The 14453-nt window shown below is 47.5% G+C and overlaps 1 protein-coding gene and 1 pseudogene across 1 annotated transcript in view; both read right to left on the bottom strand.

The window, feature by feature from the left end:
- Positions 1-2892: 2892 nt before the first annotated feature.
- On the bottom strand, positions 2893-2980 carry LOC115029334 (annotated as a pseudogene).
- A 6033-nt stretch (positions 2981-9013) lies between these two features.
- Positions 9014-14453, bottom strand: part of LOC110309220 (annexin A8) — a 14436-nt gene continuing 8996 nt past the window's right edge. Inside the window, exons 10-12 of the mRNA XM_021181738.1 lie at positions 12936-12994; positions 11545-11667; positions 9014-9875 (exon numbers count right to left, since the gene is read on the bottom strand). Coding sequence (XP_021037397.1) covers positions 9816-9875; positions 11545-11667; positions 12936-12994 — 242 coding nt within the window. The 3' untranslated portion in view covers positions 9014-9815. The remainder of the gene's footprint in view (positions 9876-11544; positions 11668-12935; positions 12995-14453) is intronic.

Below are 14453 nucleotides of genomic sequence, written 5' to 3'. Positions count from 1 at the left end.
AACCAGTAAGCATGGCATTTTAGGTTGCTTGTTCCTATCTTCCTCTCCCCAGCTCTCTGGGACACTTGATAGCAGACAGCTTCACAGGGCAATCAAGGACAACAGAAGCCTTGAGACCTCTGGTGCTGACAGAACAGGCTCATGCTCCCTGTGAATTCCCTCTTGGGGAACTGACACTGAACTGTCTTGCAGTTCTCTGGAAGAGCTCCATTCCCATTTAGCATGGTTCAGAGATTAATTTGTGAGAGCACAAATATCCCGAAGGCATTTGTATAGGAAAACCAACTAACCAGCCTGCTAGCCAGCCAACCAGCCAGCCTACCAACTACCCAACCAACCAACCAACCAACCAACCAACCAACCAACCAACCAACCAACCAACCACCTTCACTCCCAATAAAAAAACAAAGCAAGTACAATAAATGAACAAAACCCAGAAAACCAACTCATGGAACTTGCTTACCACTGCAGTTGGTGGCCAGGATGAGTTGGATCGAATAAGAGACATGTCAAAAATTTAAAAGGAAACATTGGAGAACAAGATCTGTCCATGCTTTTGAAAAGCTAACATTCCTGGCTAGGTAGAAGGGTTAACATGGGGCTAACCTCTGAATAACTTACAGGCAATGGCAGGTGCTTGCTGGAACATTGAAGACATGACCCAACACACAAAAACTTTCTCAGCAAAGAATGGACTTAGGGACACAGAGGATCTAAGGATACCTCTGTGCAATCTTTAGCTGATCACTAACCTGAGGGATCTAAAAGATAACATTGGGCAAGCATTAGCTGGTCATTAAGCTGAGGAACCATTTCTGTGATATATTATAGCAAGTTAGCTAGACAAATATTAAGTGGTTCAGGAAAATCACTAAACAAAACAAACAAAATGTGTCACTAGCAGCAACAACAGCAATAACAACAGATCCTAGAGAAGGACCATGTCTTATTTTTAGAAATATCACTTTTATTTTACCTAAAGCATCTATAAAAAATAATGAGAAGTGCAAAAAAGAAATCCAAGAGAGCATGGCCCATTTTTAGAGGAAAAAATAATGAATATAACAGTTGGTTAGTGTGCACTGTCCCTGAGGAAGCCTAGACACTGGACACGCTGTCACAGACTTTAGATCACCCTCCATAAGCACAGGAAAAGAAGGAAAGAAAACACATTCAAATACTGAAAGCACAGGACAGCAGTGCTTTCTAAGCATAGAGCAGATCTCAGTGATGAGGCATGACGCTAGAGAGAGGATCAAATTCAAGTCTGATGTTAAAAAGTAAAAATCCAGAAGTGGAAAGTTGCATGGCATTTCAGAATGTGCACAGGAAATGGTCTGTGAGTTGAAGACAGCGTAAGAAACAGGGAGGAGAGTGAGAAAACCCAACAGTCTCAGAGATCCGAGCAGACCAGACAGCAGCTGGAAGGATGTTTGAAGAGACAATGGCCATCAATATCCCAAATTCGACACAAAACACTGATTTATATATTCAAGAAAACCAGTAAGCCCTTGGTTGATTAAAAAGAAACAAACTCCCAGCCGAATCAAAACCATCAAAGCCACAAAGAATCTTTAAAGTGGCATTAGAAGAATAAGCTACCACGTTCAAGAGCACTTTAATATGACTAACTACAGCTTCGGAGGACAGAAAGCAAAGGGGTCATATAGTCAAAGCAGAAAATGAAAAAAAATCACTCAAGAATTCTATGTCTAGAAAACCATCCTTGAAAAAAATAAAAGAGAAATGTCTAGACAACCAATTATGAATGAATTCACCAGCGCGGGAGGGGAGGATCTCTCCCTCATCAGCTCCACCATAGAGCAGACAAGAGTCTGGGCCCCTTTCCTGTGCTCACACCCTCAGGGTCGGCTCACTCACAACCCCTGCATCCAGGGCTAGCTCTACAATGCTGCCCGGGTGAAGTGCAGGGGCAGCTCTTCCGAGTTTACAGTTGGTGAGGAACAGGGATAGCTCTCCCACTCTGAGCTCTGATAATGTTGGGACAAGCTATCCCATCTGCTATTGGTGGTAAGGGGTGAAGGGCAGGGAATCTCTCCCTGTCTCCTCATTGAAGACAACTGGTGAGACCAGCTCTCCCATGCTCTCACACCTTTGGGGCTGCTAACCCACAACTCCTGAAATACTGGACCGGCTCTCTGGAGTACTGCAGCTGGCTAAGGGTGGTATCAGCTCTTCTGCTCTCCAAGGATGTCCAGGTGAAGGATGGGGCAAGCTCTGCACAGCCCTGGTAACACCAGCCTTTGGTGGTAACAGATCCCTGCTGCCCCGGGGCCAAGGACCTAGACGAGGCCCCCTGGTGGTTGCAGGAGGCATTACTGGCTATTCACATCAGGCTGTTCCTTATTCCGCCCCCAGTTCTACCTTTCTTCATTGCTGCCCCTCCCCATCCTTCTGTTTCTCTTTCTTTCCCATTTCTCCACCACTTACTTGTTCCTCTTAGTGGCGCCAGCCCAGGGTCTCTGAGCCTCTGGGTTGGTGTTAGGAGTGCTGTGTCCCTCCTGTCCTTTATGGCGCTGAGTAAGGATCGTCTGCTCCACTAGGCCTGTACTGCTCTCGACTGGTGGTCATCTCAGGCTAGGACCCTGTGCAGGCCCCATGGTGACAGACTGGTGGTCGTTTGGGTTGCTCCTTGCCCCTGAACTGTCTGAGGACTTCCGTGTGACGGTCATCGGTCTTGGGTTCACTCCTGCCGGGGGCCTGAGGACCCAGGTGGGGCTTTCTAGTCTCCAGCTCATTCCCTCCCCTGGGATCCTATCAGGGTTTGTGCAATGCCTAATGGCTGGCTGTCTCAGGCTAGCCCCCTGTATGGGCACCCTGGTGCCAGGCTAGTGGTCATGTCAGGCTTGTTTTTTTTTTTTTTTCCCAGGGAATGTTAAAAGTACTAATCATTCAAATCTTCAGAGGTCAGAACACTGAGCATAAATACAGCCTCTCTCCTCTGCCACCTACTGATGCACTCCAGTTTGTTCATTCATCTCCTTGCAAATGGACATTGGGATCCTTTCTAGTTTTTATCTTTTATGAATGATTTTCTCTAAATATCACCATCTGTCTTAGTCAGGGTTTCTATTCCTGCACAAACATCATGACCAAGAAGCAAGTTGGGGAGGAAAGGGTTTATTCGGCTTATACTTCCATACTGCTGTTCATCACCAGGGAAGTCAGGACTGGAACTCAAGAAGGGCAGGGAGCAGGAGCTGATGTAGAAGCCATGGAGGGATGTTCTTTACTGGCTTGCTTCCCCTGGCTTACTCAGCCTACTCTCTTATAGAACCAAGACTACCAGTCCAGGGATGGCACCACCCACAAGGGGCCTTTCCCCCTTGATCACTAATTGAGAAAATGCCTTACAGTTGGATCTCATGGAGGCATTTCTTCAACTGAAGCTCCTTTCTCTGTGATAACTCCAGCTGTGTCAAGTTGACACAAAACTAGCCAGTACACCCATAGTTGTTTTTTTGTGGGGTTCATGCTTTAAATTAGGCCTTTTATATTGGAGTTATGGGAATTTTAAAATACTCTGGAAACATGTCATATATATATATATATATATATATATGTACATATATATATATTCATTTTTCTAGTCCTTTATTTGTTGATTGATTTTCTTACAGATAAAGTTGAAAATTTTGAAGTCTAACATCATTATTTTTCTATTGGAGTTACTACTTCTCTGTCTTGCCTAAGAATAGTTTTCTAGCCCAAGATTAAAGATAGCCTATTTTAGCCGGGCGGTGGTGGTACATGCCATAATCCCAGCACTTGTGAGGCAGAGGCAAGAGGATCCCTATGAATCTGAGACCAGCCTGGTCTATAGAGTGAGTTAGTTCCAGGACAGCCAAGGTTGAGGAACCCTGCCTCAAACCCATCCCTCACATCAAAAAGCCCATAGTGAATGATTTATTGTAGAAGTGCGTTGGTTTATTTAACCGGGTGGTAAGGACAGGTCACTTCTTGGAGGACAGGGTGGGCAAGAAGTCCAACACTGACCTGTGAGGGTCACTGCAGTACAGTGAAGAGGTTTTGAAGTCTTATTGGAGACAGGGATTTCTCAACTCTGAGGCACACAACTCTAGGAACATGGGTCACGGGACAGCATGTGACTGTCCCAAGCCTGTGCTGAGGAGGGCAGGGCAGTTCCTCCCTGAATAGGCCAGTGGGAGTCAGAGCTATAATCAATTTAGCCTTTCTTCTGGTCAAAGGAAGCCACCAGAGGGCACTGTGCGAGCAGGTTTCCAGGCCAGCAGGCTGTGGCTTTACCCAGGCTTGTAGCTAGCAGTGGGCCCTTGCTGGCTGTGGACAGAGGGAAACGTGATGGGCTGTCACAGTCACAGCAGAAGGCAGGGGGGAGGGTGACCTCAATATCTGCAAGAGGCCCTCTCCTTGTTCCCTTAGGGACAACTTACGGTGGAGGATAGGGAAGAGTTCAGGACGAGAAGCTCAGTGGCCCGGAGCCAAAGACAGCAGAGCCAAGAGGAACTGTGGAAGGTGACAACTCACCATGGCCAAATAATGTGCTCCAGCAGCAAGGCATTCTGGGAAGAGAGGAAGATGTGGCTACAAAGTTGGGGCCCTAGGGAGTTTCTGAAGGAGCTAGGCAGACTGAGTGGACTGTGTCCATTCAATACCAAGCATCAGACACCCTGGGCATTCAGGACTGAGAGACACTGACAGGAGTCTAGCTCACAGCATATCACACAGGTGGGAAAGCCCTAATAACCAAGCTGGTGGTCTTGGTATTCAATCAGATGGTCGTCCAGGAGCCAGGCCCAGAACCAGGAATCATCTGGCAGAGGGATAAGGGCAAACGTAGGCCACCGAGGCATCAGACTGGGCCCACTTTGACCTCACATCATGAAGAAGCCACGAAAGTGCCTGGAGCCTCAGGCTTAGCCTTGAGGCTCACAGATGAATTTCAGATACTTAAGGTCTTAGTAGGAGCAATGGCCTGCTCTTTGCTAAGGGGACAGAAGTGCACAGGTTTGGGGTACCATAACACATTCTAAGCACTCTCTACGAGGACGGTGATTAAGACCAGCCTCCTGACTTGGGCCCACAAAATGCTGCACGAATGGCAGTTACTTTAGCCTTTCTGTTGCAGGGTTGCCATAACCATTGCCCATATCTCCCCCAAGCCAGTATGAAGATACTCTCTTGCATATCCCTCCAAGGGCACCCCACCATCCGTGGGAACCCTCTGAGCCTCTCAGCCTGTAGCAGTTTGAGCCTCCAATAACTTGCCCCTGACACCTCTGTCTTTATCTTTGACTCTCATCTCTGTGGGCACTAACACATCATTCCTTTAGTATGTCTGGGATAGACCAGTCCCTTCTGTTGTTTGCATTCCCCTTTCCTAGAATGGAATGTTCTTTCCTGCCCTGTCTGCTTGAGGAGTATTGAGTCAGCCTTTAGCTGTTCAAACTTCACCTTAACACTTTACTTGACCAGCCACAACTTGGCATCATACAGAATGCATAGTTCAGGTAACATCAAATTGTTGACCACAAATTCATTTCCCCTCTATTTCTTGCCAAGTATTCAAATTCCAGGAAGACAGTCCTTCTGTGGCTAAAGAATAAAAACCAGGCAGGTCAAGGCCAACACTCCAGCCTTACCCTTCCCACAGCATGACACCAGTGCCAAGCTCTTGCTCTGGTCACTGCCCTTAAGTCTCCCCCGACTGGTGGTCTGATACAGTCTTCTCAATCCAACAGTGGCAGACTTAGAAGCCGTTTGCAGTCGAATGAGAGCAGCTACGGTCTTCCCTTAGATCTGCCTCTGAGCTACTGTGTGGGTTGGCTGAGGACCCACAGAGAGGCCTGAGAATCTGAGGCCATTAAAGCCCTGTTTTATACCTGTGAGATGTTCTGTTCTCGCGTTCTTTACCTTTACTTGCCTTTCTTTTGAAACCATTCACTGAGTGCCAAATGCATGTTAGACATAGTTGGGTTTGAATTTGAGCTGCCCCCAAGGGTTCATGTGTTGAAAACCTGGTCCTATGTTGGTAGTGCATTTTGGGAGGTTCTTGCAAGTTCAGGAGATGGGGTAGAGCTGGAGGAGGTAGGTCACAGGGAGGGGGTCTTTGGTGATATCTGGCCCCTTCCTCTCTCGCTCTGCTTGCTATGATGCTAGAACCTTCTCTGACGTAATGCTCCAGCCACTGTGATGCTCTGTCCAAGTTCCTGCGGACCAGATAGCCATGGACCAAACCCTTTGAAACCATGGACCTAAACACATATTTCTTGTCTTAAGTTGTTTGTGTCATGTGTTTGGTTACAGCAAATAGAAAAGTAACTAACTCAGATACTTGATATTAAAAAATGAATAGGGCAAAGCTCTTGCCTGCACAGTACTTGGTTTTTCTGAGAATGATGTGATCAGAACAGTAATACTGTGTAACAGGGCTGCCAGTACAGTTGTTTACTATGGATTGCTTAAGCAGAAAAGAATCCCTAAAAGGTTATTGGAAGCCCTCCAAAGCTCTTACAGGAAGAAGACTATGATTTATACCACAGTCATAGATTTGGGCTCAGTTTCCCGGAACCTGCTCAGCCCTTGTCTGTCAGCTCATGTTGCAACAGAAGGAAATGAATTAGCTCCAAGGGAGTCACACACCTTGATAGGAGACCAGAGCCTCCGGGATGGGTTAGCTCTCTGAGAAAGCTAAAGAGCGAGAGCACCAGGACGAACCTTTCTCGGCACAGAGTCCTGGCTAGACCGTAAGCACAGAGCACCTGTGGTCACAGAGAAACAGGGTGGGTAACAACTAAAGTTGTAAAACCAGATTCTCTCCAGAGCTTGCATGAAGGGAGAAGTACCTTGCATGTACTTGACTTAGTTCTGTAGGAATAAAGAGGACTTGGAATCAAGGGTCAGAGGAGATATAGAGGTAAAGGGAACTCTGACAAAAGTCACCAAACAGGATTCTTGCTAAAGACAGGCCAGAGTGAGCAGAGGGTGCTAGGGCTACCCTGGGAGAGGGAGGCTTGCTGCTGAAACTGGAATTGGAGAAGAAACACATGGGAGGGTGCTCAGAGAAGATAAAGGAGGCTGACTGTGTGACTGTGGATCTCCTTGGGGTAGGGTGGGGCATTGTGCACTGGCCCATGAGAACAGAGGGAGCAGGAGCTGTGAGCAGGGTTTGTACAGCTGAGACTATGCCGGAAGGACTTCTGGAGATAGTTTCAGGGAGACAGATCTGTTTTATGTTTCAAAGGTAGGGTATAGAAGGGTTCTGGGGGTTATGGGCAGGACGGGCTGATGGGTCATAACACAGTACCTACTGATCATATGGTGGGAAGGGCTTATAGGCTGAACTATGAGCACATGCAGGAAGCTCTGTGCAGGGTCATCCTTTAGGCACCTGTGTTTAGAGACACTCTCCAGATAAGATCAGGCAGAGAAGAGGAAGCCCAGGTGAGAGAGAGAGTCCTCCATTTTACTCCAAGCTCGGGGAGCTGTCTGGACATGGTGGACCGCTCCCTTAATAGCAGGGTCTTCCAACAGACTTTGGCTTAGTTGGAAAGGACTCTACAGATACAGTAACAGAAAAAAGACAGGACCATTCAAGAAAAAAAATAAATTCTCATCTATGGATACTTCCAAGTGTACCCTATATATACACCAACTTCAGCAACGAATACCCCTGGGTGCATGAGTACCAGAGACTACAGAAAAGCTGCAGGTTGCCATAGGACTAACTAACTTTAATGCCCCACCTATCCCTGAGATATGAGAATTTGGGTCACAAACTAGGAGGGGAGTGGAAATAATCATCATTTAGAAGTCCTGTCCCCAGGGCAATATGGGGCACATGTCACTCCAAGCATTGCCTTAGGGAGCTGCCCACAGGTTTGCTTCCTAAAGCTCCGTTTCTCAGATAACGGCTAAGAACCCATGGACTGAGCTGGGACGTTGGTCCCGGGAGCGCTCACTGTGCGAGCGTGAGGGCTTGAGTTGGGATCCTCAGCACCCACATAAAGCTGGGCATGGGGTTCCGTGTCCCTCTCCTCACCACTGAGGAATGGGGACAAACAGGTCCAAGGAGCTCACCTGTCATGTCAGTAAGCTTGATAGAGATAGTGAACTCCAGGATCACTGAGAGACGCTATCTCAAAAAACCTAGGGTGGAGAGCCAGGCCTGGTGGGTCACACCTTTAGTCCCAGCAGCCAAATCTCTGAGCTCAAGGACAGTCTGGTCTGCACAGCTAGTTACAGGGCAACCAGGACTACATGGAGAAACCATGTCCTGAGGAAAAAAAAAACCAAAATAAAATAACAAAATTATGGTTGAGAAGAAATAGAAGACAACTGGATGTCAACCTCTGACATTCCAGTCAGTAAGCATGCCCTCTACCCCAGTGCATAACACCCCAGTGCATACATGCCCCAGTGCACACCCCTCCAGTGCACACCTCCCAGTGCACATCACCAGTACATACACACACCCCAGTTTACACACACCAGTGCACACTTCCCAGTGCAGACATCCCCCAGTACACACTTCCCAGTGCACACATACCCACAGAATACACACACCCAGGGCATACACCCTCCAGTGCATACACCCCAGTGCACATACACCCAGTGTACACACACCCAGGGCACGCATCCCCCAGTACACACTTCCCAGTGCACATATACCCTCAGTGTACACATACCCAGGGCATACACTCCCCAGTGCATACACCCCAGTGCACATACACCCAGTGTACACACACCTAGGGCATACACCTCTCCAGTACATGCACCCCAGTATACAACACTCCAGTACACCCCCCTCAATGCACACACACCCCAGTGCACACACACCCAGTGCACATACACCCACAATGTACACATACCCAGTGCATACACCCCCCCCAGTGCACACCCCTAGTACACACACCCCACTGCACACACCCCAATGCACATACCCCAGTGCACACACACTCCAATTTACATACCCTAGTACACACAAATGTACCCCTCACAAATCCACAGACACTTTTTGAAAGTACAAATGTTTATGATTCTGAAAGCCCAACGAATATTGAGAAGAGTTCTGTCATGTTCTTCAGGCTTGGAGACCACGATCAGAGGATGGGATTCATGCTCGGGCTGGGTGGCTCCCTAGTCTGCAAGCTTCAGCATGGAGGGAATGACTGGACAAGCCCGAGTCTCTCAGGCCACAGTGTACTTGGGTCAGGATGGGGATTTGTAATCCAAACTAATGCGTGCTATTAGGATGGTGTAAGAATTTTCCTCCACGTAGAGCCTAAAAATTTCTGTTGAGTGCCCCGATTGGCAGAGCTATGCGCCCCTTTCTCAGATCCACGGCTGTGTCCTCTCATAGAGCTGCTCTCCCACCTGCTCACTGGCTGCCTGATAATGATGCTTAGCAGCTAAGACAACTGCTAGAAATCCATGTTCCTTGGTTGTTCCTCTGAAGACCCTGACTCAGTAGATGGGTCGGAGCCAAGGCATCTGTGTGCCCTGTGCCCAGGAGACTTGGTGTGAAGGGGAAGGAATGACCCACAGGCCACTGCAAGCTTCTTCATGCTGATGTTTCTGGTAATGCTAGGGTGGGCGGTATACACATACCTAGAAATGACTCAGGGGAGAGGTGGAAGGGAAACCCAGGCTGGTCTCATCATCCGGGTCAGAAGCATCAGATGAGAAGCATCAGAAACTGGGAAACAGAAGACTAGAAGCCAGATGAGGTGTCCCCTACCCCCACCCATGGTCAGGGCTGAAGCTGCAGGGGCTGGGCTCACACTTCTTGCCCTTGTTCTATTTTTTGGACATTTTCAGAGGTCAGTGCCCACAAGGTTCAGCAGGGCAGTCTTGTAGTAACCACTGGTGTCGGCCTAGAGAGAGGAGGCACAAGGTGGGGAGGGGGTTAGAAGGGAGTTTTATGATGTTGGCTTTTCTCTTCTGTTCTAAGAGTTGTGCTCCCTGGGTGGGGCCTGTCCCTTCAAGTGTTTCTATGCCACAGTTCTATGCAATGCTATTGCTCTTTCCTCCTTGTTTCAGACTATTCTTTTGATTCTCTGTCCAGCCCGATGGGATGGTTGAGGGAAATGAGTCACAGACACAGATCCACTCTTAAGCCCTAAGAAAAGGAAGGCTTGCAGGTGGTTTCCTTATGCAGTCAACTTCCCCAGGCTCCCTTCTGGTGCTTCTCTCAGGACCCAGGAGTTCAGAGCCATTCACTTATTCAACATGAGTCATATATATTCATCACCCACTACTGCATGTCAGGGAGCCAAGGCTGAAAGTAAGGAGCCCAGAGTCACATCTAGACATAGAGAGAGCATGGGGCAGACTGGGTCATGCAGGTCCGGAGCACAGCTCTGTCAACATACACAGACTCTGCTTTCACCTCGGTGAGACATGTTCTCTCATCTATAAAATGCCATCTGTGATGAGGTGTACCATGTGGGTGACCTAGTGGCAGCCCAGGCTGGCTTGTGCTTAATCTCCCATCCCCTGAGCAACTTGGTTGTGAAATCTAAAACACAAAAATAATTTCAACTCTTCTATCTTACTGCCTGCCTCCCTGATGCCATCCTGCCTGAAACTTCTTAGTGTTTTAAAAATATAACACTTGTCCCTCAGTGTCCATGGGAGAATGGTTCCAAGACCCCACCAATACTAAACTGAATACGTTCAAGTCCCTGAGAGGAAATGCTGCTAGTCTTGGCTATAACCTATGCACACCCTCCTATACTTTAAACAATCTTTAGATTGTTCATAATATTTAATACAATGCAGATAATATGTAAATTTATATTACATATAAACATTGTTCAGGGAATACTGACAAGAAAAAAGGCATGTGTGTGTTCAGTATAGATTCATTTTTTTCCCTTAGTGTTTTCAGCCTTTGGTTGTCTGAACCAGCAAACGCAGAGGTCCACTGTAAACTATGAGTTGCCTATCTAATTTCGTCAACAATCCACCCTGGTGGAAGAACTAGCCACTTGACTGAGTAGCTAAGGGATATTCTTGCCATGCTTTGACTTCTGGCAATAAAATAGTTAATGAAATGAAATCTGCAGACAGGCTGTCTCAGTCCTAGCAGGGTTCCCTCCCTATGCACTTAATACACCGGGATTTCACTAATTGGAATGTAGGTAGGCAATCCACTGGAGCCTAAAATTTCCTTACTTGGACTACTTAGATGTAGGACTGAAAAGGGGCCCCTGATTTCTATGAAACTACTTTCTCTCTTTGTCCCTTCAGAAATGGTTCCTTTTGCAAGGTGTTGGTATATTCCATAGCTCAAATGCAAAGCCACTTTCTGGGATAAGGGCAGCCCTCTGTGCTTCTTTAGTCTCCACATGCTCCCCTGATACACCCATAGTTACGTGTCTCTCCTTCCTGGTCTCTGTGTGTGCCATCTGGTAACTGGTGCAAGTGTGAGATGCCCACGGGGAAGGGATGGTCATCTGGGACATCAGTCATGTCATCTCACATCCCAGGAATGTCTGTGTCACAAGCTGGCAGCAGTACAGTTGAGAACCTGTGCCTTACCATGATCATGCTGCTGAGAGTCTTGCCATACATCTTCTTAAACTGACCCTTGATAAGATTCAAGTCAATCTCACTCCTGGAAACAATGTTCCTTATCAGCGTTCCATCACGTGTCCCTGCTCCCTGCATAAGACAGTGACAGTCAGCCATCGTGTTTCACATTGTCTGTCTACCTCCGTAAGGATGAACCAACCTGTGTAGGGTTTTATAAAGAGCTAGAAGTGCAGGGATGGGCCTCTGTTTCAGTGGGGAGCACACCAAGAGGGGGACTTTTGTGACACAGGTTTGTTTTCTTTTCCCAAAATTCTATTCTTTGATGGTGCTAAGATTGAACCCAAGAACTTGAGCATGCTGGGCAAGTGCTCTAGAAGGGAGCTGTATCCACAGCCCATGACAAAGAGCTCCTCTTTCTCAATTTCCTCATTCGGTGGCAGTGCCTTGTCTTATTAGAAGCCCAATGCCTGGTGTTGTGGTATGCATTTGATTTACTGCATCAGACTCTAGTCAGAAAACACTCACTACTCCAGGAAGACTTCTTATTTGAGCAGCATCACTGTAATGTCACTCAAGTGGCTGTTTCATGAGCAGCATCTTCCAGCTTTCTCTGTCATCCCTGCCTGGTCTTGAGTCATACGGTGCTTCATAACCAAGGAAATAGCACTCTCTCTCCTTCATGGGGCAGATGTGTCCAGAGGGCTTGGGGCTGATGGTATGACTCTCACATTAGATGGTGCCAGCATCATTACTAGAGAAGCTGGGCACTGACATTAGTCCCTGAGAATTACTTTAAATGCCTCTCTTCCAGTTTAGTTCGAGATACCCTCAAATCTACTCAGGAAGAACAGCATGATCATCTATTTCTGAAACCAGGGAAGCCTTATAGGCAAGAGGAAATCTGAAGTCAGCACCTGACCATGAGTAGGAAAATTGACATGCCAATTGGGACAATGTCCCCAGAGTCTGTCCATGTCAAGGGGGTTGGGATTCTAGCCATGCTTGCCTATTGTCTTCAATGAGGAGATACAGGACAATAAAAAGCACAAGCTGATGGGTCTGAGATCAATGCATGGCTCCACCACTTAGAAGGGGTGTGGCCTTGCACAAGCCTTAGACACACCACACTTCAGATGGCAATGGTGATATGGACTATAAAGAGTTGTTGTCAAGGTTCTGTGAGTCTTCAATGAACCTGCTCAAATGTACCTTCAGGGACTGTGATTTCCCTTCCCAAGGCTTAGTTGGGCCTCTAATAAAGCAAGTCTTTCTGACGCACGAGAGATTAGACCAAGAGAGAGTCCAGTGTTCAGATGGCAGGGACTCTGAGTTCCCCTGTTATACATCTGACATCATATAGTGCTGACTACAGAGGAGGCAGCAACCAGGACAGTTACCTTCATGGCATAGTAGAGTCTCTCTGCAAAGTAGCTGTGGACGTTCCGGGTGCATTTCACTGGCAAACAGGAAAACTCTATTAATGTTAGGAGGGTGCAGGCTGTGTGGCATACACTTGTATTTGTTTATGTGTTCCTGTGGGCGTTGAGGGTTAGTATTGTGTAAGGGTTGGCATGTTTCTTTGTGTGCCACCTAGCTCCAAAACAAAGGCTTTGTGTGAGGCAGAGAGTAGGGCAAGGGCAGAGCCTAGGGGAGTGGGCACAGCTCCAAAAGCCCAGAACAGCCAGGGAAAAGGGTGAGATGTGAATGCACTGGGCACCTGTGGGGCTCATCTGAAGTCACCAAGTCAGGTCTGCTAGAGGACGTTGCTAAGCTGTCACATCCAGGAAGCATCTTCTTTAAGAATTTGGCTACTCAACTGCACATAGATTGCCACAGAACAATGGCTATGGGTCTCAGAGTACCCTGTGAGTGGGAACCCACATCTTGAATTTTCATGTAACCAAAGAAGCTTAGCTTTAAGGACTAAGGCACCAGAAATTCCTGGTCTGGAGTGTGGACCCCAAATTTTCTTCTCCATAGATGTATCTTTCCTGGACTGTAGCATCTGCATTGGGAGATGGTATTAACCCAAGGCTGGGCACATGGGCTTTGTGGGAGGTAGGAATGTGTATAAAGTCTTTCTTGATACTGTATGACTTTGTTACTCAACCTCTGACACACTTGTGACATGAGAGTGACTGAGGCTTTAAGAAGAGAAGGACCAAGAACTGCCCATCACAGTGGGGCCCTTCCTGCACACCTTTGCCGTTTAGGAGGCATTATTATTTAGGGTTGATGGGTAGAGTTCTAGGTGACAGCAGAGGGAGTGTCTAGCTTTTGCAACATAGAATAAACTGATAAACTGAATAATCTTTACCACAGTCATCAAAGCTGGCCAGGACCCCTCAGATGTTAATAGCCACTGGAGACATAGGGATAGAGGGAGGAGGCCTTGGTTACTGGCCTCCACACAGAGGCAAGCCTGGGGTAGAGGTAAGTGCCTGGCCTTGAAGCCCTCATCTCAGCTCCATTATGTAAGGTGGTATAGGGGTAGTCCTTCTGCCTGGCTCTAGTGTCTGCTCGACTGCGAGTCTTCCCATACGGTTTCAACTTTATACCCAAGACATGCTATGGACAGGTTACTGTACATGCATCCGGTCTTCTGCTGTGGGAAAAGGTTTCTAAGTTCTTCTTGGTTTGGACTCAAATTATACACTATCATTTCTTCAGTTAGCAACTAAGGTCGGGGCTTGTACCTGGATTAGGCCCCAAAAGGAAGCTTTGAACAGGGCTACAGAAGCAGAAGCAGAATGCTCTCTGAGTAGTGTCTGGGGTTAGGCCTGGGCCCTGGGCCTGGAGTCACTGAGGTAACACTCATGTGTACACAGACACACACAGACACACAGACACACAGACACACAGACACACACACACACACACACACACACACACACACACACACACACACACACACA

This window comes from Mus caroli, chromosome 14, assembly GCF_900094665.2.
Source record: "Mus caroli chromosome 14, CAROLI_EIJ_v1.1, whole genome shotgun sequence".
NCBI lineage: Eukaryota > Metazoa > Chordata > Mammalia > Rodentia > Muridae > Mus > Mus caroli.
The sequence above is the reverse complement of the archived record's forward strand: the minus strand, read 5'-3'. Positions and strand labels throughout refer to the sequence as shown.